General features: G+C 46.5%; 1 protein-coding gene across 3 annotated transcripts in view; it reads right to left on the reverse strand.

The window, feature by feature from the left end:
- Positions 1-2,422: 2,422 nt before the first annotated feature.
- Nf2 (neurofibromin 2) overlaps positions 2,423-27,834 on the reverse strand; it is a 96,370-nt gene continuing 70,958 nt past the window's right edge. The window contains exons 12-17 of one of the 3 annotated variants that reach the window (XM_005366145.2): positions 26,861-27,078; positions 23,813-23,918; positions 20,717-20,844; positions 18,276-18,441; positions 16,455-16,499; positions 2,423-3,727 (exon numbers count right to left, since the gene is read on the reverse strand). In XM_005366145.2, coding sequence (XP_005366202.1) covers positions 16,464-16,499; positions 18,276-18,441; positions 20,717-20,844; positions 23,813-23,918; positions 26,861-27,078 — 654 coding nt within the window. In that variant the 3' untranslated portion in view covers positions 2,423-3,727; positions 16,455-16,463. Of the gene's footprint in view, positions 3,728-14,839; positions 16,500-16,922; positions 16,928-18,275; positions 18,442-20,716; positions 20,845-23,812; positions 23,919-26,860; positions 27,079-27,834 lie in introns of those variants that run through there. The other 2 variants (XM_026788715.1, XM_005366144.2) reach the window with 2 other exon arrangements.

The raw sequence follows: 27,834 nt of genomic DNA on the forward strand, positions 1-27,834 counted from the left end.
ACCACGATGCCAGGCAGAGCCTGGCATTCCATACCAGATGAACACCTGTCATTTCAGCACTAGAGTGAGCAAGGCAGGACTGGGAGATGGGGACAGTCTGGACTACATAATGTTTCAAAATAATGGAACTATCAGCCAATACTGTCAGTTCCAGCTCTGCTTGATGGAGACGCTAGGCTGACAGTGTGAGCACTTTGGGCTACTGGGGTCTTTAAAAAGTCAGGTAAAAATACTGCTTAACATGACCAGTATATAGAGAGCAATTTCTCTGCTTTGACTGTGAGGAATTCAGGTCCCTCCAGTTATTAGGACTAATAATCTATACGCAGGAAACTTGTATTTAAATTGATCCAATACAAAATAGCACGCCTGAAGCCCCAAGTAGGACCCCCAGCACCACATAAATTAAGAGTGGTGTGGCTGACTGTAGTCTCAGTACTGGGGGTGGGGGTGGGGAGGCAAGAGGAACAGGAGTTCAAGGTCATCTTCAGCTGTTTAGTGAGACTAAGGGTAGCTTGGGATACAGGAGACTTATCTAAAAAAATGTTTTGCCAGGTGTAGTGGCATATGCCTTTAATCCCAGCATTCAGGAAGCAGAGGCAGGTGGATCTCTGTGAGTTTGAGGACAGTCAGGGTTACATAGTGAGATCCTGTCTCAAAAACAGTGTGGCCTAAGCTAAGCATAGTGGTGCACACCTTTAATCCCTGCTCTCAGGAGGCTGAGGCAGAGGCAGGCTGATCTCTTGAGTTCAAGGTCAGCCTGGTCTACAGACTGAGTTCTTGGATAGTCAGGCCAGAAACTCTGTCTTGAAAAGCCAAACAAACAAAACAAAACCAATACCACCACAAAATACCCCCTCAAAAAAGTGTGGTTTAATCAGTTATGCTACCATTGCCAAAACTTTTATAATTCTGTCATAACTTCATTCCAAAATAGTATTTAACTCAGACCCTGGGAAATGTGCATCCAGGCACGCATCACCCAGTGATTACGGAAATGCAGTGTTAGGGTCTCACTGTCTCGTGATGGCATAGCACACTCACACAGAGCGCCAGTCATCAGGCTACACAGCATAATGACTTAGTTTATTTTGGGGACAGGCTAGCCTCAAACTTGTAATCCTCCTGCCTCAGCCTCCTGAGAACTATATAGGTGTATGCCATAGAGTATTTGTGTATGAGTGTCCTGCCTGCAAGCATGTGGCTCAGCAATTAAGAGCACTTGCTGCTCCAGGACACCCAGGTTAGTTCCCAGTAACTACATGGTAACATACAACCATCCACAATTTCAGTGCTGGGGGTCTGATGTCTTCTGACCTCTGTGGGCAACAGACATACATGTGGTGCACATATATACATTCAGATACAATATACAGAAAACAAAAAGCTAAAAAAAGTTAGGACACTAATGGTAGATTCTAGCAGCTTAGAATTTTTATTAAAACAATCACTTAAATTACAATCACCCCCAGCCCAAATAGAAAACAGCTTCATGGTCTGGGCCCACAGGAGTGACACGGGCCTCACAGGAAGAACTGTTTAATAAGAAAACAGAGGAATGGAAGCCCGCGGGCGCTGGCTTGGCCTCAAGGCACCTGGGAGAGCTGCACACCCCAGCCCCACATCATGAAGGTGCTTGTCCCAGGGGCTTTGAGGCTCTGGCCCTGCTGGCAAGGATAGTTAGTCACTGCTGTTGGCTGGCAGCCTCTGAACTTTTTTGAAATCTGTCTACAAGATGATAAAACAGTAAATCAAGTAGTGCTATGTACATCCACGGGTGTGGTTTAGCAAGGCCTGGCAAGTACACAAGAACTCAGCAGTGACCTCGGGTCAGAGTGCTGCTGTGGCTGAGGTATGGCCTCAGTGTCCTGCACTGAGCAGTGACTGTTTCAGCATCACGGTACCTCTACACGAGCCACTGAAGCTAGAAATGAAACAGCCAAAGTTGGCCACTTCCCTTGGACTTCACAGATGTCCTTCCTTGACTGTAAAACTGCCTACCACGAATAACTCAGCCGCAGGCTCAAAATGGGTACTGTTTCAGTCCTCCTCTACTGGGGCTGGTGGTGCTTTGGGGACCCCAGCCTCTCTCTCCAGGGACGCTCAGGTGGGCCCCATCCACCAGGCAATGGTTACACCTGCCACTGCTCAAATACCAGGGCTCCCATGTGGTTATGTAGCTTGGCATTCCCCAAATTTGAGATACAAACAGTAAAATAAAAACAAGGCCTGACATAGTTTTATAAACCAGCATCATGGTCCTGTGCCCCACAGCCATTGTCAAAGATTAAATTCACAGAGAGGAAGAAAGTCAGTCCTGGAGGAAATTCAAGCATGGGCTTCAGGTCCGAAAGACAGCTCAACATCAGAGCCATGGCAAACTTGACAAATGTCAGTATGTCAAGTCTGGAGGACTTTCCCTACTTTCCCTCAGCCTTAGGTTCCAGACTAGAGTCCTAGTCCCAAGGAGGCTAGGGTGACACTCAGGGGTGCCTAGCTATGGCAAAGTGGCCAGATGGGTGGCCAGCCAGTGGAAACAGAGTAGAGTGCCTCAGTTTCTCAAAACCAAATTGTACTGTGGAGCATACCTTTGCTCCCAGTCCCTTGACTCAGCTGCCTTCAGTGAACAGACATCTTTTCATGGACTGAGGCATATTACCTGCTCTGTGAGGACCTAAGGGTCCCAACTGGCCACAGGAGTGACACCTATTCCAAGAAGGCAGACCTAACCATGGAGTGTACGAGCCACATGGTGTGCACCTGCTGCCCAGCATGGAGCAACCCATAGGGTTAACACATGAGACCGCTGACTGTGAGTGCACACCTCTGTCAGGCTCAGGGAAGACAAGGGTGATAGGGCCTAGGTATCAGAGAGAGCTGGGCAGAGCATGATGGGACGGGCAGCAGAACTTTGAAGGTCCATGTACTAAATGGGGTAATGGAGGCCGTGGTCACTGATGGGAAAGTGACCAGGAAACCCCTGGCATAGCACAGGCAAGTGACCGAGCTTGAAGGCAGTCATGATCCCCGCATGGGCTCCTTCAGCTAGCCAGCAGCCTTTCACCACAGCTCCTATCGTAAGCCTGCCTCCTGCCATCAGACAGCTACAACACGGTCTCAGGGGAGCCTGGCTAACGAACACTCTTTGCTGGCTTTAAGCTCAGTCTGTCCATGCTCCTGCACTGTGTCAGGTCCTCACTGTGGAGGGGGGGCACATCTTAGAACCAGTGGGGCAGTGGGTAGCACCAGTATGGTAGATTTTAGGCAGCCTCCACACTGGAATCCTAAAGTCACTTCCCAAACCAGGTTCTGGAGTCAGCAGCAGGCACTGGACACTCACACCACAGTGCCTAGAATGTGGGAAGGATGGCATCCATGTACAGCAACAATTACTTCTAAAAGAGAGAGAAAGAGAGAGAGAGAGAGAGAGAGAGAGAGAGAGAGAGAGAGAGAGAAGAAAAAAACAAAGAAAAGAAGATGCAGACCAGGAGAACTAAAACACCTTGAGAGATCTCTACAGGGCCAAAGTTCAAAACCAACTGCACACGAAGAGGACTGGGCTCTCTACTCAGAGAGTTCCCAAACAAGCCAGGCCCCTATTGATGGTTCCCATGGGGTCAGGCCCATCCTGTGGCTGTCAGCAGAAGTGGCAGTTCCTGAGGTGGCCGGGTCACTGCTAAAGTTCTTCAAAGAAAGCCACTCGGGACTTGGCGCTCTGCAGAGTGAGCTGTAAGAAAGAAGAGAGAAGCTGAGAGGGGCTCTGGGATTCACAGCCCAGCCCATCTTACTGCAGGGCAACAGAGAAGCATGTCCAAATAGATGTTCAAGATACTGGTGGTCAAACCCGGATAAAGGTCCAGATTGACCCCAGGATTCAAATGTAAATGACACGCCAGAAAGGATGGCTGGTGGGCAGACACACCGCACCCACACCGCACCGCAGCAGGTACATCTGTCACACAACCTCCTCCCAGAGGAAGGGGTCTATTTGTGATTCTCATGTTTCTTCTGGCTCCGAAACACCGACTCTCGTCCTGTGCTATCTGGAGTGCACCAGCTTCTCTGGGCTGAGGCCCAGGCTGGCACTACAAGTCTTACACCTAGGCAAGGCGCATGGCGTCAGGCAAGGAAAGCCTATGTCAGATGGAGAGTGTTCTCTCTGCTCTAGATCAGGGCGACTTCAAAGCAGGCCTGCCCATGGCCTGGAAGCCAAGAGGCAACAGATCATCGTTCTCCACAAGACCGGTTACCCCAGTGTCTCCCAGGAGGATACCACCCAAGAAAATGGAGAAGGGGAGCAGAGACAGATACACCCCCCCTCTCCACTCCCTGACTCTGAGGCTGCCTCCCAGCCTCTCTGACAGACGCATCTGGCACAGGCACCTATTTCAAACTATTTCTGAAATAGAGCCCTGGGGCAAGATTCTATGTTCCTGATGCAGCCCAGGGCTTCCCAGAAAGGGATGTGTCAGTAACTACACTGTCCATCTTCATCCCCCAAAACATTTACCTTAGAGCTTGGCTCTGAATGAGAGAACAGACTAGTTATTGAGTGGATGGAATGGGATATGGGCCACAATTGTAACTAAATGGGAGACACGAGGTTGTTTCCATTCCAGCTCACTGTGTGGCCTCAGTAAACACCCTTGACATCTCTGAACCTCACTCCTCTGGAGGTAAGCCACGGGGCAGGCTACCTGGTCTGGTCCTTCCCTGGGCCTTGGGTAGTCTCTGAGTCTGAAGAATCTGCAGTACTCACCAAAGCTCTACAAAGGGCAGGAGAGGGAGACTGAGCCCACCTCAGCATCAAAAGACAGGCAGCATCAGTGTGCTCAGAATGAGCCAGCTTGAGAGCCGACTCTCTAAATCCTGCCAAATCTTTTGGCCTTGAAGTTCCCGACTAACAAGCTGAATGCAAGGAGGCATCTGAGCTGTTTTCTTCAGCAGAACCAATTCCAGAAGCTCTATAGAAGCCCAGTTCTGCCAGGAATGGAGAGGGCTTTTCTTTGCTGAGGCAGAACACCCTCTAGACGGGAACTGCGTTTGGCTCGGTTTCTCCACAATGGCAGAAGAGAGGGGACAGTGCGTGTGTGCCCTGTGATAATGGGGACCAGTAAAGGAGAGGAAGGGAGATGCCAGAGATCTAGGACAAAAATCTCCCCTGGGGAAGCTTTAAATCAAAAGGTGTCCCCACACTTCTAGGACAACCTTAGGAGGTTTCTTAGCATAAGGAGCCTGCAGGCAGGGACAAGACATACCCACAACCACTTCCAGTGAAATTTAAGTACAGTGAGACTTAAGGATCTGTCTGTGCAGTGACCAGGTCACAAACCTGCTGGCCTAAGTTCCCAATGGTGACACAGGGCAATGCAGCCCCTTCTCAGGGTGACAGAGAAAATACCCAGCACCGACCTGGTTCATACTTCAGCTGTCACCTAACTGTGGTGTCAAAGCCCTTCTAGGGGAAGCAAATGAGAGCAAAACCCTGGTTAGATAAGATGCATTCAGAAGAAGGACCACGAACTAACTGTGCCAGCCTCTGAGCCAGGACAGACATTGCCCTGAGAGGCCTGGCTACTTCCCCAGGCAGGATGCCCAGGCTGTGGGGGCCTCTGAAAGTCTCTTGCCTGTTTCCACAATGTTGGCTCCAAGAATTCCTGGATCCACTATCCAAGCATGTTGGCTGTCCCCTCAAGGTGCTTGGGGAGGGTTTTGGCAGCATCCGATTTCAGGTACTCAAGCATGTACTTGTTAGGATGCAAAGCTCTCTTTTTGGGAAGCTGCTTCTACTAGAGCCCCACCAGTGCTGCACTGCAGGGTAAAACGACCCAGAACAGGTCTGTCCTTAGGACGGAGGAAAGTATAGGCTGAGAGCAGCCAATACTGCAATAGCATGCGGACGAGCAGCCTTTCAGGAGCCCCAGGGCCGAGACGTTCATGGTGCAGGGTAGCTGAGAGCCTCCTGTGGGAGGCATGACTGCCATTACCTCACATTCTACCCTTACCATACAGTTCCTGGCACTTCTAACTCCATCAGGAAACCCAAAGTCTGACGAATTTATAGCATGTGCTCACTTCCCACTACGGGAATGCTTCCAGCGGCCACCCTTGACAGCTTGTCCCTCAGCAGCACCCTCTATCTTAGGACATCAAATGCCCTCCTTCCGGCAGGACCGGAGGGCAGAGCTCATGCAGGAGGCAGGCAGTGGTTCAAGGGTATTCGGGTGGAAGTCTTGAGCTTCTTCTTTAGTATATGTTCAAGGAACCCATGAAGGAGGCATTCCAGAACCCAAAAAGCCCTTGTTTTGGGGACTGCTACCTGTTTCTGTCGACTGCGCTCCTGGTTAGGCACTCTGTGGGCAAGCTACCCCCATGGAATCTATTGTTACCTGCTTTCTCTGACATAGGTAGGGCTCATCCTAGAAAGTTGGTTACCACACTACAAGTAGGAGATGCTCATGAAAGAAAAAATGCAGGTTCAGAGGAAGTGGAACATTGCTTTAAGCCCTCCTTCACAATACCAGTCAAAAAATTTCCTGGGTTTCTTGTGAAACTCTCACATCCAAAAGTCCATGAGACCACAGCAACACTTGGGCTGTCTTGTTGATCAGTGATAGGGTTGGATCTCTATGCACAGCACAGCAACATCTCTGCTTGTAAGATCCAAAGAGTGCCATGGAGACAACTCCACTAAGGTTCCAGCCTCAGCAGGGCATGGTGGCACAGAGGCAGGAGGATCTCTGAGTTCAAGACCAGCCTGGTTCACAGAGATAGATCCAGGACAGCCAGGGCTACACAGAGAAACCCTAACTTAAAAAAACAAATAAACAAAAAACCAAAACAAAAGATTCCAACCTCATTTCCTTTCACAGGAGCCTTATATCAAGTCACACCAAGTTGAGATTTGAACCCACCCAAGTCCCAGCCACCAGCAGAATCCCAGCCATAACGTTCATACGCAGTCTTAGGCTGTGGAGGTGGGGTGCATAATCCCAGCTATAGTGTTCACATGTGCTTTGGCTGTGGAGGTGCATCCCTTCAATGTGGGGTGCAGAATCCCAGCTCCAGAGTTCAATACATACCCTTTGGCTGTGGAGACAGACATCTTGAATGTGGGGTACAGGTTCTGCTCATACCACTAAGATACCTGGGAGACTGTCTGGGCAACGAGAGTTCTCTAGTTCATCAGGTTAGTAAAGCTGAGATGCTCAGGACATGGATATGCCCAGGTCCAGTACTCCATGCTGGGACCTGCCTTCTATGAACAAGCTAGCTGAGCACGTGCTGACCAATGACCATTCTGCTATGCAAAGTCCTTCAAAACTCACAGCAGATCCAGACAAGGTCAGCCACAGGATCTGGACAGTCAGACCTGGCTGTCTGGGAAGGCTGGAAACCATGAGGACCAGCCCCTGAAGATGACTAGAGAACACGTGGCCTCCTCACCAGGCCTAGGCTGACTGCTGCTCTCTTTAGCTGTCTTCACATCTGATGGGCATCAGCCCTGTGGATACACAGAAAGAATTAAGTTCTCTCCTGTTGGAACTGGCCGTTAGTCTGTCACTAATCCAATTCCAATCTGAAAAGACCAATGTCCTTTTCTTTCTCTGCAGCAGGTCTTCGTGGCTTTGTTTTTATCCTATAGGTCCCTGGTCTTCCTTTCTACCTCGACACACACACACACAGGCTCTAGAAGAAGCACCTACCCACCAATGACCAGGCTGTGGAAGGCCCCTTTGTGTTATGTGACAAAAATGGACAAATCATCAACTTTAAACAATCTGGATTTGGGAGATATATCTGTCTTCTTAAAAAGACAGGAGTGCCGGGGCTAGAGAGATGGCTCAGAAGTTAAGAGCATTGACTGCTTCTTCCAGAAGTCCTGAGATCCATTTCCAGCAACCACATGGTGGCTCAAAACCACCTGGATTGAGATATGTCTGGTGTCATCTTCAGGCCTGTGGGGACACATGCAGGCAGAATACTGTGCACACACTAAATAAATTAAATCTTTTTGTTTTTTTTAAAAAAAAAAAGACAGCGAGCAATGGTGGCTCATGCCTTTAATCTCAGCACTTGGGAGGCAGAAGCAGGCAGATCTCTGTGAGTTCAAGGCCAGCCTGGTCTACAAAGCGAGTTCTGGAACAACCAGGACTGTTACACAGAGAAACCCTATCTCAGGGGTTAAAAAAAAAAAAAAAGACAGGCATGCCAAGCGTGATGGACACACCTGTGATCCCAGCACTTATGGGTAGAGGCAGGAGCTTGAAGCCAGGCCAGCTAGAACTACACAGCAAGACCCTATTTCACCAAACCAAACCCAAACAAAAAACAAAAGACAACAGGCGCACTGGCACATTCCTGTACTCCCAGGATTCAGGAGGCTAAGACAAGAGCATCCTAAATAGTAAGATCAAGGCTAGCCTGGACAACATAGGCCCTGTCCTAGAAAAAAAAAAAAGAAAAAAAAACTGGCATTAACCTTTAAATATCAGCACTAGAGAGTCAGCAGGAGAACCTCTGAGTTTGAGGCCACCCTGGATTACATAGCGAGTCCCAGACCAGCTAAGGCTACATAGAGAGACCCTGTCTCAAATGAAACAAAACCAACAACAAAAGCAACGAAAGCCTGGTTTTTCCTACCTTCAAAAAGGACCTGCTACCCAGCTGGTTTCCTCTAACCTATGCAAGGATCTGCAGACATAGCTGTCTCCTGCTCACTGTATGATAGGGATTCCATCAAGATGCTCCTGAGAGGGCTGGAGAGATGGCTCAGAGGTTAAGAGCGCTGACTGCTCTTTCAGAGGTTCTGAGTTCAATTCCCAGCCCTCTTTCTGGCCTGTAGACATATATAGGGGCAGAATGTTGTATACATAATAAATAAATTTAAAAAAAAATGCTGAGAAACACCTGTTTGATGGCCTAGGAGGGAGGAGTCTAACTACCAAGGTTCTAACATTGATCCCCCAAGGATGCCCCCTGCTGGAAACCCACTGTGAGAAGGCAAACTGCCAGCTCTACTCTGCCCATCTCTCCTCTAAAAGTCCCAGAGAGACAGGAGGGTAACTAAATGTATTCCAGCATAAAGCCCACAGCAGCAAGGCTGCTTGATTAAGAATGAATTACACTTTCATCAGAACAGAAAGAAAATTGATTCACAAGGCTGTATTGTAACAATCTTGTCCTAATGCTAAAGGGAGTACAGAGGCAGACAGGACAGAGGCACTCTGGTTATCAGTGGGGAGAAAGGAAGCTCTACAATTAAGCGGAAAGAACAAAACTAATCAGGGCACCAGGATTCCTTAAACTAGTCTCTAGGGGCCTCGCCTCAATCCACTTACCCCCAGGGAGAAGAGGAAGATGGGAGGGGGCTGTCTAATTCATTTTAAATAATAAGACCCACAGTGCCAAGCCCATTTTAGATACTAACCTAATAACTCCCAGTGCTGAGACTCAGCTCGTCCCATAAAAATGCAGCAAAATTGAAATGCAAGCCCTAAAATCATGCTACACTTCCTCTCCACCACTACATACTGAAAATGAAGGAGCGGGGGAGGGTGGAGAGAGAAAAGGACATGCAGATTCTCTGGCATGAGGACGCACAGGGAACAAGCAGACTCGAGCAGACTCGAGCAGAAAGGTGACAGCCACAGCCAGCACCAGCAGATCCAACATGATCTTCGTTTGGGTAAGATAAACATTCCCCTTTCTAAACTGGAGTCAAGATGGGGAGTACTAACACAGTGGGAGGGACACTGCTATAAGCCAGGTACACTAAATTTTTGCTTGTGATAGCTTGCACACAAATGCCTTCTTCATGATGTGTGCATGGAGAGAGCTGTCCACATGCTCATCCCTAAACAGAGGTAGAATGAGAGGCCACATCCATCCCAATAAACAAATCCAATTCCTTTACAGAGAAATCTGCCCAGGAAATCCCTGGGGAATCCGCTCTATTCTAATCCCTAGGGACATAAAGCAGCAGCAACGTGCCTGGAAATGTCTGCCTGTGTCTCTTCTACCCTGTGATGCTAGAAGGGCCTTTTGTTCTTCCACCTAACAAATGAACTCATTGGCCTGATTCACCTCACTGGGCAGGTGGAAGCTAAATGCACTCTACCAAGCACTCTGGGCAAAAGCCTTAGGAAAGAGGTCCAGATATACTGATATCACTTTTAAATTGCCAATATCCAAAGAGAAATCATGGCAAAGCTCATAAGAACAGAACACCGAGCCTGCAGAATGAGTTTGCATCCCAGCTTTTCCCTCCCACTGTTGCAGCAACAAATCAGGTGCCCTGGGAGCGTTGTGCTGAAAGGAAACCTATCTTCAGAGCCAAGGGGCCAAATGGAATGTTTTACTGCATCAAATAAGGCCCAATAATGGTCACAGGCACTTTCAAATAGTCATAAAACATTCTAGGCCACAAGGCAGGGTTTGTAGGCTCAACATTTCCCAAAGCAAACTCCTTTACAGGGTAAAGCTTCCCAATCAAAACCAGGATCAGGCTGTAGCCTCAGATAGAGGCTGGCAGACTCTTCTATCTGGACCTACCAGAAGCAGGCAAGAAATCAACACCCCTCAGCAGCCACAGGACTCTCAGCAACTGTGTGTTAGAAATGGCTTTCAGGAGTGAGCCCACAGGGTGACAACCAAGAAGAGCACTCTTTTAAAATCTTATTTTATGAGTGTTTAGTCTGTATGTATGCCTGTGTCTGGTACTCAAGGGGGTTAGAAGAGTATGTCAGATCCTCAAGCTGGAGCTACAGATAGGTTGTGAACCTGAGGTGCTGGGAACCAAACCTGGGTCCTCTGTAACAGCAGTTAGAGCTCCTAAATGCTGAGCCATCACTTCAGCCCCAGGAAGAGCTCTTTTGAAACCAGCCTTCATGCCGGGATTGGTGATGTACACATTTAATCCCTGCACTCAGGAGATAGAGGCAGGCAGATCTCTTTGAGTTTGAAGCCAGCCTGGTCTACATAGTGAGTTCCAGGACAGCCAGGTTATGTAAAGAGATCCTCTCTCAAAAAATAAAAACAAAACAAAACAACAAGACCAGCTCTTAAGGTCTTCTGTATGCTTCCGCAGAGCCTGGGTGCTGAGGAAGGATCCTGAGGCAATCCTGGGTCTCCTGTGCTCATCCAGCCTCACTGCTGCCGCCACCCCACTTCTCTCTCCCTTCTTCCCTGAATGTAAAATAAAGGGAAGATTCTGGAGCCTGAGAATGCTGGGTTTTGTCAGAACTGAGGATGTTCTACCAGACAATCCCCATTTCTGAAGCAATCAGGGTCACTCAGTCAACAGGCTTACAGTGAAGGCTAGACACATGAACTGTGCATTAAACTTCTTAGCAGCAATCTTTGAGGCTATCCATGTATACTAGAGGGAACCAGAGAGGCCCTGGTTGCTTGTTTTAATTGTGGGAGATGCCTTTCACGCATATTCAGTTTCTCCCTGTGATTTATCACTTCTCCAGGTGCTGAAGTGTTCTACTTCATTTCGCAAGCCCTGCATCTCCAAGGAGACTCTGCAGAGATTGAAGATGACATTGGACTTTTCTGTCTTCCTGATCCAGGAGAGGCAGCTGGGCTTCCGATAAACGTCAAAGCTCTGCTTTTCCTGCTCCTCCACAGTGGGAAATGTGGTTCGACACTGACAATCTAAACCATCTACAAATGAAGTAAGCTTTTTCAGCTCCACAACCCCCATAATTCCTCATCTGTCAACTTCCTTTGAAACCCTTTGCTCTGCTGGAGGCTATGGGCATGACGATTTGTTTGCTGGCTCTTGGCCCAATTTCAGATCAGAAGACTGACTTAGGAATCTTGAGAGAATGACGGGATGGCCCCAAAGGATACCTGCTCCAAGATGTTTTCACCTCCAGAGGGCGGTGGCTAAGCTAACCCATACCTGGTTACCACTGTTATCAGCACTGTGGCTCTGAAGCCCAAACACTCAGGTCAAAGGTGGTCTGTGTGCCCATGCAGCTGGGTTGCTGGGTTCCCTCTGTAACTCAGGGCTCAGATGTCAGGAACATGTGTCTCTGTCTCTCTGAGAGTGAAATAAATCCTGGTTCCCCAGGGCAGCTTGCTGACTCAGACGCAAATGCCACACCAGTTGCTTTAATCATCAGTCGGAAAAGGTGGAAGATGTGGAGACATAAGATTAAAAGGAGAAGAAAAAAACCTGTAACCTTGAAGTCCCAAAGCTACAACTGGAAAAGGAGCCAGAAAAACCAATTCTGCCTATAGAAGTTTTTTTTTGGTTTTTGTTTTTTTGTTGTTTTTGTTTTCGAGACAGGGTTTATCTGTAGCTTTGGAGCCTGTCCTGGAACTAGCTCTTGTAAACCAGGCTGGCCTCGAACTCACAGAGATCCACCTGCCTCTGCCTCCCAAGTACTGGGATTAAAGGCGTGCGCCACTACTGCCCAGCTGCTTTAGAAGTTTTTCACCTCTATCATATGTCAGTTAACACACCTACTGCTCACCACCAGTGTAGACTTAAATGTGGTGGTGCAACCCAAGATTGATCCTTCCATCATCGCTAGTTCGCAAGCAGATGTTACTTTCCATGCTTTAAACCCTCACTGTGCAGGAAGTGCTTCATGTAACTTTTCTCGTTAGACCTCAGAACAACCCTGGGGATGGGGAGAAGGCGGAGGAGGATGATGACGATGGTGATGATCTGAGGCAGGGTCTCACTGTGTAGTTCTGCTTGGCCTGGGACGAAATACCTGGTGGATTATTTTTATGATCTCTGTGCTACTGGGATCTAACACAGGGCTTCATACATGCTAGCAAGTGTTCTTCCACTGTCCTTTTCCTTTGGGACAATATCTTGCTTCATTATTGAACTGTCCTTGAGCTTCTGATTCTCCTGCCTCAGTCTTTAAAGAAGCTGGTTTATGAGTATGAACCACTACTGGGCTTCATTTATCTTTCACAGATAAGAATTCTATCTTTTAAAAAAGCAAAAACTTTTTTTTTTTTTTTTTGAGTGATGGCTCGGTAGTTAAGAGTACTGGCTGCTCATCCAGAATTCAATTCCTAGCACCCACATGGTAGCTCACAACCATCCGTAACTCCAGTTCCAGAGGATCTGATGCCATCTTCTGGCCTCTGTGGACATCAGGCACGCACATATTATACAGACATACATGCAGGCAAAATATTTATACACACACAAAATTTTAAAAAGAATGTAAAAGCTACTGAGAAAGGATGAGAGCCCCACTACTTGACATTCTGAGTGTCAGGTCCAGAAGAAACTTAGAACAAATGGCTAGCTGTGGCGTCTATTAGTATACAAAGGACGAGCTGGCCCACAGGAACACTCAGTACCTGTGGCCCTTTTCAGCTCTTCTCACCCCATCTCCCTATCCTAAACTTCTCCAGCTCATAGGCTTCTCTTTCCCCCACTCCTGCTTCCTATATAACCCTGACATTTCAGCCATGTGCTCTCTCAGCCCCTCCCTCTCTCGTGGTCTCTTTTGCCCACACTCTTCCTTCCCTTCTCGCTTCCCCACCTCCTCTCATGGCCATGGTCAGGCTTTCTCTCCCTGCTCTGGACTCTTCCAGATGCCCTGGCTCCACACTTTCTCATATCTACAATAAAAACCTCCTCAACCATACCTTGGAGTGGTCATGTCCTCACTTTATACACTGAGAAACCCAGCCTCTGAGTTAGCTTTGGCCTTTCACAGCCTCCACGGAACCTCCATGGACCATGTGCAAAACAGCTCCTTGGTGAAGCAAAATAGTGAAAGAACCACCCCTGGATTACAGTGAGAGACCTACTCCTTGAAGAAACCTATGATCAAAACTCATGAAAACAGAACAAAAGTCACTGCTGGCTAGTTTGGACACAGGATTACAGGCTCTCAGGAGACTGAAAACACTCCAAGTCACCATCAGCCTTTATAGCTTTATGGTGGTTTGAATAGGAATGGCCCCCATAGGCTCATATATTTGGATGCCTGGTCATTAGGGAGTGGCACTGCCTGACAGGGATCAGCAGGTATGGCCTTGTTGGAGGAAGTGTGGCCTTGTTAAAGGAAGCATGTCACCAAGGTTTTGGGGTTTCAAATGCTCAAGTCAGGCCAGTGTCTCTCTCTTCCTATTGCTGCTGAGTTACAGAACTCTCACCTACCTCTTCAGCACCATGTCTGCCTGTATGCTATTATGCTTCTGAAGTAAAAGCAAGCTTCAATTAAATGCTTCCCAAAAGCTACCATAGTCATGGTGTCTCTTCACAGCAAAAGAAACCCCGACTAAGACAATCTCTCATCCCCAGAGCTCTTCCCTTGACATGTAGGAACTCACAGTACCAAAGTCAGAAGGATCACTTTTCTGCTAGGCTAGCATTGGTTCAGACAGTAGTGGGAATGACTTGTGAGCCACCTCTACACAGGCAGGTGCCCATCAATCATGAGCCTTTGCCAATACCTATGAAACATTCTTCAGACTTCCTGTACAGCAAAACCTACCAGCATTTAGTTTAGAATTGCTGAAAGAACTTACATCATATTGAAAGCCAAGTTCTTGCTTTTAGTAGTCCCTGGTTAATCAGAATTCTTAAATAGAGCCTAGCAACCTGTTTTAAAAACAACTTCACATTAAGACATTCATGTGAATGAATGAACAAACGTTTCCATATACAGCCACTTGCTGCTTGATGATTGGCCATGCTGTGAGAAATGTGCCATTAGATGACCTCATCACTAAGGGAAATCATAGAATGTGTTCTGAGAATTCCTGGAGGCAGGATTGCCATTTCAGACTGAGGTAGAGGTTAGAGCCAGTGGCTGGCTGTTTAGCTTTTCTGGTCCTCGGGTTGAACTCTAATATCTGTCTCTGGGTTTTTATTAATCATGTTACAGACTAAAATGGCTGCAATGCATTCAAATTCAAACTTATACAACCACCACTATGTACTTGGTCTGTCATTAGCCAAATGTCACTATGGCTATATGTTTAAAAATAATACAAAGCTGACTAAAAAGGAAACTTCCTTTTCTATAACAACTCAGTGATAACTGATGAGCAAAACTAGGACCCTGAAGAATGTAAATATGCTATATCACAAAAAAGATAAACCCACATTCATATGAAACTGGTTAATTATATGCAGGGAATATCTGATGCATTAGGCAAAAACAAATCAGGATTTTCTGCTTGCCCTGTGTTAACCAGAGTTCGTGAACCACCACAGATCCACTTGTACCCTAGTGCCATGGAGTCAGCACTTAGGCAGAGATCCACCTGTCCGCCTGCTCTGATGGCCTGCTCAAAACATACACTGCATGGTGTCAGGTTAACAACACCAAAGTGGGCATATGAAGCTGAAAAAATAGGAATCTATTCACTGTCAGGCTCAAATGACACTCAAAATTGTGTTCAGGTCATGGGTTCTTGGGACTTTGTAAGCTCCTATTCACCTGATGAAAGATCTACCTGGAACTTCAATACCTCTTTTTCTGGGACAATGAGCAAATATGAATCTCCTGGGCACAAGGTTCAGAGTTTCTTCTACTTGACTACAGTGAGGCTGCTAAGGGAAAGAGCCTACACTCCTGTTAGAAAGTGTCAGAGGCACAGTGGTATGGGTATGATTGGGATGACTGGGGATTACAATAACAGAGGCAGGGTGACAGTTTAACACTAGTCCTGTCCTAGGCAAAATAAATTCCTTCTACTGCCTAGGCATGTTGAAAGAACAATGTGCGATCTTTGAGTAACTGACTCAACACAAATGTTGTTTGCTCATCTCCTGGGTATCTGCAATAGTACTGTCCATGTGCAGCTCCCTCCATGCTGCAGGCGGGGTTGGAAACCAAAGTGACCTTAGAGTGGCCATGGGACAGCCAGCTCATGGCAACTGGCTCAAAGATGCACAGTGCTCTGGGTTTGCTGGAAGAAAAGGGGTGTGCAAAGAATGGGAAGCTTGAGAGAAAAATGAGAACAAGTGACCCACGCCCAGAAGCCACCAGCTGTGAGAAGTCTGAAGAGTGAACCACCACAGGGTAGGAGTAATCTTGGACGAGAGACACCAGTCTTAAAAGCATCAGAATTGACTCCACTCCATGCTAGAGTTATCTATCAAAGGAATACACCACCAAGAAGACAAAGGACTCAGAGACAGATCTGATTGGACAGGAAGCCATGACCTTCCGCAGCCCAACAGTGACATGAGATAGACAAAGCAACGGGTCCTGTAGCCCCGTGACATGCTCTTCAGAATGAGGCAGCCTTCTGGGCCCTGGAGGCTGGTCTGGGCCCCTCAGGGTGGACACCTGCTCTCACCCTTAAAGCATGCTGTGGCCAGGCCCCAGGCTTCACCTGCCCTCGGGAGGGCTCCATGTGGCCCGAACACAGAGACAGGCAAGCTCATGCATGGGTTAGTATCACAGACGGCAGGACCATCACCACAGACAGAATACCTGGGAATAACCTACTTTGAGGACTCAAATGCAGATAGGTCTTCTGCCTTGGGCTTGAGGCTAAACCAGCAAAATAAAATGAAAAAACAAAGATATACCCTGTGAAATCAAAATGCCACATGTGTCATTTGCAAAATGCTCAGAAATTGAGACTTCATGTACTTTCATGGTTTGAACACTGGCCTCTCTGGTTTTTAGTACTCCAGGCTCTTGTGGCTCAGAGGCCAGCTCACCACTGAACAGGAATACAGGTATCCAAAAGACAAGGAGGCACGATGAGGGTCTGAGGTTGCTCCCTCAGGGCTGTTTTGGCTTAAGGGTAGAGGCTTCATTTTTACCTTTTTATCCCGACCCCCTTATGAGACAGGGTCTTATATAGCACAGGCTGGACATGAATTTCTTTCTTTCTTTCTTCCCTATTTTTCCTTTTCTTGTTTTTTGAGACAGAGTTTCTCTGTGTAGCTTTGAAGCCTGTCCTGGAACTTGCTCTGTAGACCAGGTTGGCCTTGAACTCGCAGAGATCCACCTGTCTCTGCTAGGATTAAAGGAGTGCGCCACTACCACCCAGTGTGGGACATGAATTTTCTATGTAGCCAAAATGATCTTCAATTTTCCTGCCTCTTCCTCCTGAGTTCTGTGTGCCACCATGCCTGGTTTTAACTCCCCTTTGACTTTTAATAATTTTGTTTGAAAGGAGAAATCCAGAAAACAACAGGGGCTATAGGAAAGAGGGTGTGGAGGATGCAATGCCTCCCTGGTAGGTCATGTGACTGCAGTGGTTCTCTACTTGGTGTCCACTGTAACATTGTCTATCTATCCACCTACCTACCTACATATATATCAGTGATGAGAGAGAGAGAGAGAGAGAGAGAGAGAGAGAGAGAGAGAGAGAGGGAGGGAGAGAGGGAGGGAGGGAGGGAGGGAGGGGATGTGATGGCAGGGAGACATAGGTTTCTCCAAATTTTCAGTAACAACTTAATCATTGAAAACAGAGACAGTCCTTAAGGTGGGGACTGCTTTACCAACTGAAATAAAGCGTGAAACTTAACCACATCAGTTTTCATCCAAATTCAAGGAAAAGGAGACAAGGTCTTATTCTGTAGACCAGGCTGGCCTTGAACTTGCAACTCCAGCCTCTCCCTCCTAAATGCCAGGGTTACAACTGTGTGCTACCACAGCAATCACTTTCTAACGTCTGTCTTACAGCTAAAAGCAGAGCATTAATTTGCCCAAATAAGAGGTATATACATTCTTGTGCTGATAAGGAGGACTGAGTAACTCCTAAATCCCTACAATGATGAGCACTCTAAATATCAGGAGAGACAGATGGGATTCTGTGAACCTCAGAAATGAAGTCTCATCTTATTAAACATTAAGGCTATCCTATATACTTCCTTTTAAGTATGAAAAAGTTGGAGATTTAGAACATGGTCTTACACAAAGACTAGAGGGGACTCCATTCAACAGCCTTTAATTCATTGTGCTCTCTCATTAAGTAAGGCAGCTTCCTTGAGCGTAAGTCCCTCTGGCTTTAAAGACAGAATCACTTCAGTGCTCAGTGATAGATCAAAACCCATCCTCAAACAGGGACTCATCTCATCAGAGCTTTTAACACAAGCTCTACTTCCATCAAGCCAGTGGGTTCATGGTCACTGGCAGCTTAAATTCTTTTTCTGTCAGGAGTTGAAAAACTCCCTCAACTAAGTACATGTTTTAAAAAGAAAGAAAGAAAGTAAAGAAAGAAGGCTAATGACTGAGCTCCTGAGGAGACTAGATGCCAACTTCACATTTCATTAATAAGCACCCTGTTCAGCAAAACCCAGGAGACTCGGGTACCTTTTTAATGGTATTGTGCTTGCTACTGGAGCCACCCCTGTCTGAGTTCTCGTTGTGTAGGATATCCAAGGCTGTCTCCCTCTCTTTGAGTTTCAAGGCCTCGATTTCTGTCTTGAGCTCATTGAGCTGCTCTTGCAGATGCTTGCTCTTCTCCATGTACTCCACTCTGTCAAGACGAAACCATGCATCAGAACTGGGCAGACATTGAGATATAGAAGAGACTTGCCATGACTCACAAGTTTTCAGAAGCAGCCTGGGGTTCACACCTGAACCTGTCCACTCAGAAGTGAAGGAAGCTCGGGCTACCCTCTAAACTGCTATGACTCTCTCTCCACATCAGTGCAGTTGGGAGAATAATTACAGGGCCTCCAGGCAGGAAGAAAGCTCCATATAAACTTTTGGAGTGCTCTCCAAATAACCCCTGCTTTCAGTTCTGTATGAAAAGTCATATCAGGGCTGGAGAGATGGCTCAGAGGTTAAGAGAACTGACTGCTGTTCCAGAGGTCCTGAGTTCAATTCCCAGCAACCACATGATGACACACACCCATCTATAATGAGATCTGGTGCCCAGAACACTATATACATAATAAATAAATTAAAAAAAAAGAAAAGTCACATCAACAAGGCTCCTGAACCCTGCTCTTCTGCTTCCACCCTTCCTGAAGCAGTTAACCACATCTACTCTCCCACTTATCTTGAGACCTTTAGGAAAAGATGGCAGACATTCCACTTAGTCAACACTGAGAAGAAATAGGTTGCCATTTTCACCTGGTGAGGTTAAAGTGTTTAACTGTAAGCATGAACAGAAAACATAAGCAAACATTCTGAACAGATTTCTGTGGCCAGTCGATAGGCTCTGCAGCTTGTGTAGAAAATAAGTACTACGGGCTGAATGTAGTGTTGTCCCATTTGTATGCCGTGGCCAACTACCAATGTGTTAGGAGGTGAGGCCCTGGGCAGTGATTAGTTCATCAGCCTCATGATGGATTTATGTCCTTAAAAAAGAGACCCTAGAGAGATCCTGATACACATGGGCACACAGGAAGGTACCATCTATGAAGCAGGAAGAAAACTCATTGAACTCTTGAGTTGTAAATGCCTTGATCTTGGATTTCTAAGCCTCCAGAACTATGAGAAGTAAATTTCTGTTGTTTATAAGCTTTCCAGCCTCTGGTATTTTGTTATAACAGCCAAACAAACACACTAAGACAGTAAGAAAATACAAACTATAAAAAACCACGACACAGGACAGGATGTGGCCTTATACTGATCACAACCACATAAACACGTCCATCTGGACAATGAGAAAGGGACTCAGTCTGATGCTAGCAGCAGCAGCTCTGGATCACAGCTCCTTAGCTGTCCTCAGTAGAGGGATCACAGGAGGATAGCCTTGTTCTTGATGGTTCATGCTGGACTGCAGAGCGCTATTCTGAGTACCACAGTGAGTAAGGGTTTCAGTCCTTGACCTGCTCCCCATCAGCTATGTGATGCTGGGTGACTCATTAAAACTAAATCTAGTCTATTTTATATGATCGGAACACTACAGCAGTTTTTTGGAGATAGGGCCTCATGTAGCCCAGGCCAGACTTAAATTTGCTATGTAGCCAAAGATAATCTTGCAGTTCTGGTCCTGTTATCTCTACTTCCTGAGTACTAAGATTACTGATGTACCATGCCTGACCTAAGCTGTGCCGGAGATTGAACTCTGGGCTTTGCGTATGTTAGGCAAGCACTCTACCAACTAAGTCACACCCCCAGTCCCTAAAACTCGCCTTTGATGCCAGTGGGATGTTTGTTAATTAGTATGAATTAAATGAGACAAAGACTCACAGGCGCTTAATCCATAGGGCCTCTGTGATTGTTCTCTGCCAGCTGTGGCTATTAACCAATTTACTTCTGGCTCAAGGAATGAGAGGATCTTACTTAGATTTCATCTACAATGGAACTCCTCTCCATCTCTGTTCCACTTCTGACCACAAAGTGGAAGTGGAGGCACTTGACAGAAGTGGCTGTGGTCTGGCTAGTTGCCAGCATAGGGGAACTGGTTCCACCTGGACCCAGGCTTTACTCAGCCTGGAAACTTGTATTTTTTTCCTTTTTCTTCACCTTTGTTCTAGACTTAGGAAGCACTGCTGAAGAACATGATCAGAAGAAAACTAGTTTAGTACTATGCAAACAACAGTCTGGCTGAGGGGATAGGACCCAGTCTCATTCTTCAGTCAAGGTTTGAACCACTATAAATTCCAGGTGACCAATCAAGTGTTATTTTTATCCTGGGACACTGACTGCTGTCTTGCTCTGTTATCTTTAATTTCTAATTAGGAAACTTGTTCTCTAGTGGGTGACGACAGATCAAACTTTGCAGGGGTAATATCTGGCTGCTGTGGAATCCACTCTCATGTGCATGACTGCCCCAGCAGGCCACAGAGGGTACGTACTTTTCTTTCTCTATCTCCATGGAAAGTCGCTTCATGTCAGTATCCTTGAAATCAAACGACAGGCTGTCACCAATGATGTTGAAGCTCGGTATGTCAGGAGGAAGTGGCGCTGGGATTGGGTTCATGGGCTGTTGGTGAGAAAGCTCAGATTAGGAGGTTTATACAGGACAAAGTCCTCTACACTTAGCACTGCCAGGTGAGTGGTCCCAAAGCACCCACATTCAGAGAAGTCACTCTTCTCTTCTCAAACCTCATCATTTCCATGATCACTTCAATCAAATACAAACTTGCACTCAGCTTTTCGGGAAAGAAACTCCCAGGCACGGGGCTACGAGCTGGACAGAGAGAAGATACGCTCCCTGGCTCTAAGCACATAAAAGTCTTGTTCAGGAAGCAGATGTCTGCAAATCCTCACAGTTCAGTAAGGTGAACAAGAGCCAGAGTGGGAACAGCAGCATGGTTGTAGACAGGGTGGAGTAGGTCCAACAGGAGCCCTGGGCATCTGTAGTGCCCTGTAGGGAGGCTGGTAAGAGATTGGCTTTGGACCAAAAGGTTTTTGCACATATGTTAGGGGCTTAGATTCAGAAGACAGAGCCAAAGGAGGGCTTAAGATAAAGTAAGATGAAGTCATTAGAGTTGTTTTCAGGGCCTTTTCATTCCAGAACAAAACATCACCTAATATACAGCCCCTATCTACTGTTCAAGTGTCCCCATAATTTGTCCTGTTAAATTATAAACATACTGCTTTTTATCCCTCGGGGCATGGCCGTTTTCCCATCTGTGTAGTTCTGTATGTTTCCTTCTTTCTTTCCCTCTCTGCTGCTCTCTTCTCTCTTCCTCTTTCCTTGTCTTTTTCTGTGGTACTAGGGATGTGCACGTTAGGTAAACACTGCCACTAAGCTATCTCCTCACCACATATCCCAAGCTGGTCTCAAACTGAGAGACTTCTGTCTCAGCCTCCTGAGCACTAGGATTACAGGTGTATGTCATCATTTCTAGCAAGTTTTCCATTCCTTGTTCAAGGTTCTCAACTCCTTCAGTTTCTCGCCAAAGCTCTTCAAGACCCCTCTTGGCAACATGGCTGCTTTTCCCCTTTGCAGTTCTTTAGCACGGTGTGCACAGTGCTGCTACAGGTCTTTGGCATGGTGTGCACAGTGCTGCTACAGGTCTTTAGCACGGTGTGCACAGTGCTGCTACAGGTCTTTAGCACGGTGTGCACAGTGCTGCTACAGGTCTTTAGCACGGTGTACACAGTGCTGCTACAGGTCTTTAGCATGGTGTGCACAGTGCTGCTACAGGTCTTTAGCACAGTGTGTACAGTGCTGCTACAGGTCTTTGGCACGGTGTGCACAGTGCTGCTACAGGTCTTTCCCTCAAGCCCACACTGCAAAGTTCCCTCCTTTCATGTCTTTGTCTTTCTATGTCTACAAACTTTCTGAGGGCACACTCTGGATCTTTTCCCAGTATGGAACAGTGTGTGGAAGGAACCTCTGAGCTTTCATTTATGGCAATGAGGTCTAAGGCAGGGAAAGTGGCAAATGTCAAATGTGGCTCTGAGCAGGGACATCCCGGTGCTACATATACTCTGTTTTCAGGAATGAATGCTGGATATATGAGAGTCTGGCCTGTGAAAATCCATCAGGCTGGATAGCTATAATTTAGGTGCATCTATTTATCTTATACTTCAAAAAAAAAAATTCCCAGAAAAGAAGAGCACTAGCTGTTACCCTTCTGGTGAGAGCAGAAACAAGCATAACTCTTCAGTAAGTATCACAATTGAGCACCTGACCTCACAGTTCTACTTATGAGAACTGATTCTACCAATACTGTCAAATATATGTGCAAAGATTTGTATTCAGGGATGTTCAGTGCAGTTGTATTCAAAATTGCTACAGAAATCATATTGAATACTCATCTATAGGGACTGGCTAGCTGAATTATAATCCACCCAGAAGACATGATGCCATTAAGGAACTGGTGTTTTCTCCTCCCGGACACATTACTAAAAGAAAGAGCAAAGGGATAGTAATTTATAAAATTTGTTCCAATAGATGTTTAGACACATCTATTTCAGGTACACAGCCTAGCTGAGCCCTCAGACTGTCACAGTCCCAGCTGTCACATGAATGTGACCATCTGAGAGAACTTGAGAGAAGACGTGAGTCTGATTAACACACCATGCCCAAGAGACAAATAAATGGTTGCTTGGGGTTATCTGTTACTCAGGAGTTATCTACTCAGGAGTAGATAACAAGGACACATGGCAATAGCAAACTGCTCGCATTTCTCCAACTCATACCCTAGGCACTTATGTCTCTGTGTCCTGAATGCATCTGTGTCACGTGCACAAATGTGCACTGTGTTGGTCATGCACATGACTGTGCACTGTGTGTAGCACATGCGAGAATGGGTTATGTGTTTGTGCTGTGAATGCATTGTGTCCTTGCCTAGAATATTCCATTCTCTCTTCCCGGCTCAGCAGGGAATCCGGTTTCTCTGCAAAATACAGTCACACTGAGTCTTTCCTGTCTCCAGAGCTGGCTGTAATCTGGGCACCTGTGCATATCCATCAGGACAGAGATTTGAGAACAAGTGAGTAAACCCTTTGCAGAGTGGAGTGAGCAGAGGAAAGGAAGGGAAGTGATGTCACGTAGTTTATGACCCCATTTAGTACAAGCCATTCGAGTACTCCTAGTCCCAAAACTGAGGCTGGCAGCTGGCTCTGGCATAGCAGGGTTTCACTCTGAGGTGTAGAGTCGGTCCCTTCACAGAACTATAGTATGGTACCTACTTTATACTGAGAGCTGAAGATTACATTTAGCTTGACACTAGGGATCTAGACAGCAAACTCTCTTGAAGGTGGAGACTGGAGTAGTAATAAACATTCCAGGGCTGGAAACGGCTCTACGGTCTGTTATCTATTAACTGACTAGTCAGTCCAGGCTAAATGGAAGACTAGGAGGGTTCTATCCAGGCTCTCTATTTGCTTTGCTTTGTCACCCTGAAGGCACTATGAGGTGAACTAAAGGGCTGTGAGGCTTAAGGAAGTTGCTAGACCAAAGCAGCCAAAGGCTACTAGACTCGGTCCAGGCTCACTGGATATGTAGGCTTGGTGGCAATTTCCAAGAGCTTCTGCTTGGCTCTTCGCTCTGCTTCTCGGGCTTCCTGCAGGTCTTGCTTTAACTGATCGGCCTCTTTGGCTCTGCAGAGAAAGAAAGAGACGTTAGCTTCAGAGAAAGGGATAGGGAGAACATGTAGACATTTACCTTACATCTAGAGCAAGAACCTAACTTAACCCCGTACATGGCACCTAACAAGGCAAACAAGGACAGTGTGACAGGGACATTTACAGGAAGCCAGAACTTCCAAATTAAGAATAGTATTTCTGGGTATTGTTCATCTCAATGGTAAAGCTAGACTGTAATATGGGGTAGCTGTTGGGAAACAAAAAAGTGGCAGTTTTGCAAGCCAGCAGAAGTACAGTGGTTTGTGCCTATGGTGCCAGCTACCCCAAAGGCTAAGGCAGGGGAATTGTGTAAGGCCAGGAGTTGGAGGCCAGCCTGGGCAATAGAGGCAGATGCAATCTCAAAATAAGAAAACAAAACAAAACAAAACTAGTGTTGGTAGCCCATGCCTTAAACTCTAGCACTATGAGGCAGAGGCAGGCAGTGTAGAGTTATTTCATTTGTATTTTAAATAAATAAAGCTTGCCTGAAGATCAGAGAGTAAAACAGCCCCATTGGTCAGGCTTATAGACCAGTCAGTAGTGACACACACCTCACCTTCAATCCCAATAGTCACACTAGTTGCCATAGATATCAAGTGGTGCATGCCTTTAATTCCAGTGGTGCACGCTTTTAATCCCAGCACTAAAGAAGAATATAAGATGGGGGAGACAGCTCTCAGACACAGTCTTAATCTGAGATTCCTGAAGGCAGGATCGCCATCTCAGATTGAGGTAGAGGTAAGAGCCAGTGGCTGGCTGTTTTGCTTTTCTGACCTTCAAGTTGAACCCCATTTCTATCTCTGGGTTTTTATTAATCCTGCTATAAAGCAGATTTCTGAGTTTGAGGTCAGCCTAGTCTACAATAGTGGATTCTAGGACAGCAAGGGCTACATAGTAAAACCCTGTTTCAAAACAAACAAACAAACAAACAAACAACATCAACAACGAAACTAACCCACCTCTGAAACAGGTTGAGAGAAGAGAGAGTGGGAAGGGCCCAGAGATACTATGCTTATTTCTGGGTGAGGAGTGGGAGGGGCAAAGGAGGGCATCATCACAAGCCTTACACTAGGGCCACAAAGGGAAGAGCGTGAAAGAATGTTTCCTTCATGTCCCCAGTAAAACACTTGTAGGCTGGGCTGGAGAGATGGTTCAGAGGTTAAGAGCGCTGACTGCTCTTCCAGAGGCCCTGAGTTCAATTCCCAGTAACCATATGATGGCTCACAACCATCTATAATGAGACCTGGTGACCTCTTCTGGTGTGCAAGCATACATGGAGGCAGAATGCTGTATATGTAATAAATAAATAAATAAATCTCAAAAACAAAACAAAACAAAACATTTGTGGGTCAACTGTTCACTTTTCTTGGGCAGGAAGAAGTCCTGCCCAAGTCTTGGTGTAGAACCCTGCTCTATGAGTTAAGTGTAGTATGGAAGTCTTGTACAGGAGTCCAGTCGTAGAGATATGGATCCATATCCATATCCCTATGGGGCCTGGAGTGGGCAGGCATCAAGGAACCATATTCTCATAATGACATGCAAAAGTGGTGAGAGGAGCTGGGGAGATGGAACAGCAGTTAAGAGAACTGGCTGCTCTTCCAGAGGTTCAATTCCCAACATCCACATGGCAGCTCACAACTCTAACTCCAAGATCTGACAGCCTCACACAGACATACATGCAGATAAAACACCAATGCACATTGAAAAAAAAAAGTGGTGAGAAAAACTGTAGTGAATGTACCTTAGTAGCTAAGAGCCAAATTCAAGTGCTCTAAACTAATAGAGCCAGATGCTGTGGGGAATGTGCCAGAGTTTATCTGAAGGCTACAGCACTAGAACAATCCAGAGCCTAGAATAGTCTAAAGACTACAGACAACAGTTCTATCCTTCAACCTGGCCACAAGCTGAGGCAACCTGGTCACAAAACACACAGCCGCTCTGCTCCCCTATCTAACTGCCTGAAAAACTGTAGGGAAATGGCACTTAGTTTCTGTTTTGAAGTAAATAATTGCCATTGATCTGCATCAAAAGGAACGAGAACCAAGCTGATTTTGTGGGTGTGTGTGGGTGTGGGCAGGTGCAGGTTGGTGTGGGGTGTAATCCTCTACTGCTCTCCACCTTAGTGGAGAGTCTCTCACTAAATAAGGAGCTCATTGATTCAACTAGCCTGGCTGGTCAGTGAGTTCCATGGATCTGCCTGTCTTTGCTTTCACTCCTAACTTCTGTGCCGAGGCTACGGATAAATGTCGCTGTGCTTAGGTTTTACATGGGTGTTGGGATACAAACACAGGTCTCCTCATGCTTGTGTAGCAGGTACTTTACTGATTAGGCCATCTCCCTGGCTCCACTTCCCCCTTAAAAAAATTATTTTATTATCTGTATGGGTGTTCTGCCTGCATGTATACCATGTACCATGTGCATGCCTGATGTCCATGGAGGCCAGAGAGGGGGTTGTGTCCCCTGGAACTGGAATTATAAATGGTTTTAAGTCACCATGTGGGTGTTGAGAATCAAACCAGGTTCTCTGAAGAGTAGCTATTGCTTATAGCCTGTGAGCCGTCTCTCCAGCACACATGTGGGTGTTGAGAATCAAACCAGGTTCTCTGAAGAGTAGCTATTGCTTATAGCCTGTGAGCCGTCTCTCCAGCACACTGCTCCCCCTCTTTTAAATGTAAAAAGTCTCTTCTCAATTCTTTGGCAAAAAACAGTCTATGGATATGTTTAAATGTTTTTTTCCTGCAAACTTCACTATTAGAAGGTGTAGAGGCATGACAGACAGGTTCCCTAGGCAAAATAACCATGTTCTATCCCAGTACTTCCATCCTACCAGCCTGTCAAAGAAGGAGTCATAGAGTCCTGTTTCCACAACACAGAAGAAGGTTTGGAACCAGGCTCCAGTGCCGAGGACAACCACTCACCTCCTCTCTGACTCCTCAGCCATCTTCAGTGCCAGCACTTCAGCCTCCAGCACCTTCTGCTCCATCAGGCGCTTCTCCTCCTCTGTCCGAATGGCTGTGGCCTTGATTCGCTGCATCTCTTGTTCAGCCTCTGCAGCCTTTTGTGCCAGAAGTTTGGCCTCCTCCTCTGTGATCTGTGCCTTTTCGGCCAACAGGTCAGCTGTTTCCTCAGACCGCATCTGGGAAGGAAAGTGCTCTCAGATAGTATATATGCTTATCTCCCCACAGACTCCCCCAACACAGCAACAAGAACAAATATTTTTATGTGTATAGGTGTTTTGCCTGCATATATGTTTGTGCACCTGTACATGCAGTGCCTTTGGAAGTCAGAAGAGGCCAACGTATCACTTGGGGCTAGAGTTACAGAAGGTTGTGAGCTGCCATGTGGGTGCTGGGACTCAAATCTAGGTTTTCTAGAAGAGGAGCCAGTGCTGCTAACCACTGAGCCATCTCTCCAACCTCCAGGAGCCAGTCTTAATCTCCCTATGTCTTCTCACTGAGAGACTCCCAGTCTGTCACACTAATGATTCAGCCCTGCAGGCCTTGCAGGCTCCACTACAGGAAAAAAAAAAAATATCCTATATAGAGAATGCATTTCAGCAGAAGCTTATGTTTGTGAGGGAATAAACAATTTAAGCCCTGTTCTGTCCCTTTCAAAAGTAGGAGTCATGCTCACTGCCTACTCCTGAATAAAGGTCTGGAGACTATTTTCCTGCTTTGCTGGAGAATCTAATGTAAGGTAGGCAGGGCATGGCAGGTATTTCTCTCCTTCAATCAGGATCAAGAATACATAGTTTTCCTTGACTTTATAATGAATTCAAAGTCCAGTCCAGGGCACCTGAAACTTGTCTTCCAACTCATCACACCGCCAAACTGAATACATAAAAATGAATAAAAACGTAGAGCCCTGGCAGGTGGTGGCAGCGCACACCTTT

The sequence above is a fragment of the Microtus ochrogaster genome, unplaced genomic scaffold (assembly GCF_000317375.1).
Source record: "Microtus ochrogaster isolate Prairie Vole_2 unplaced genomic scaffold, MicOch1.0 UNK6, whole genome shotgun sequence".
NCBI classification, from domain to species: Eukaryota; Metazoa; Chordata; class Mammalia; order Rodentia; family Cricetidae; genus Microtus; species Microtus ochrogaster.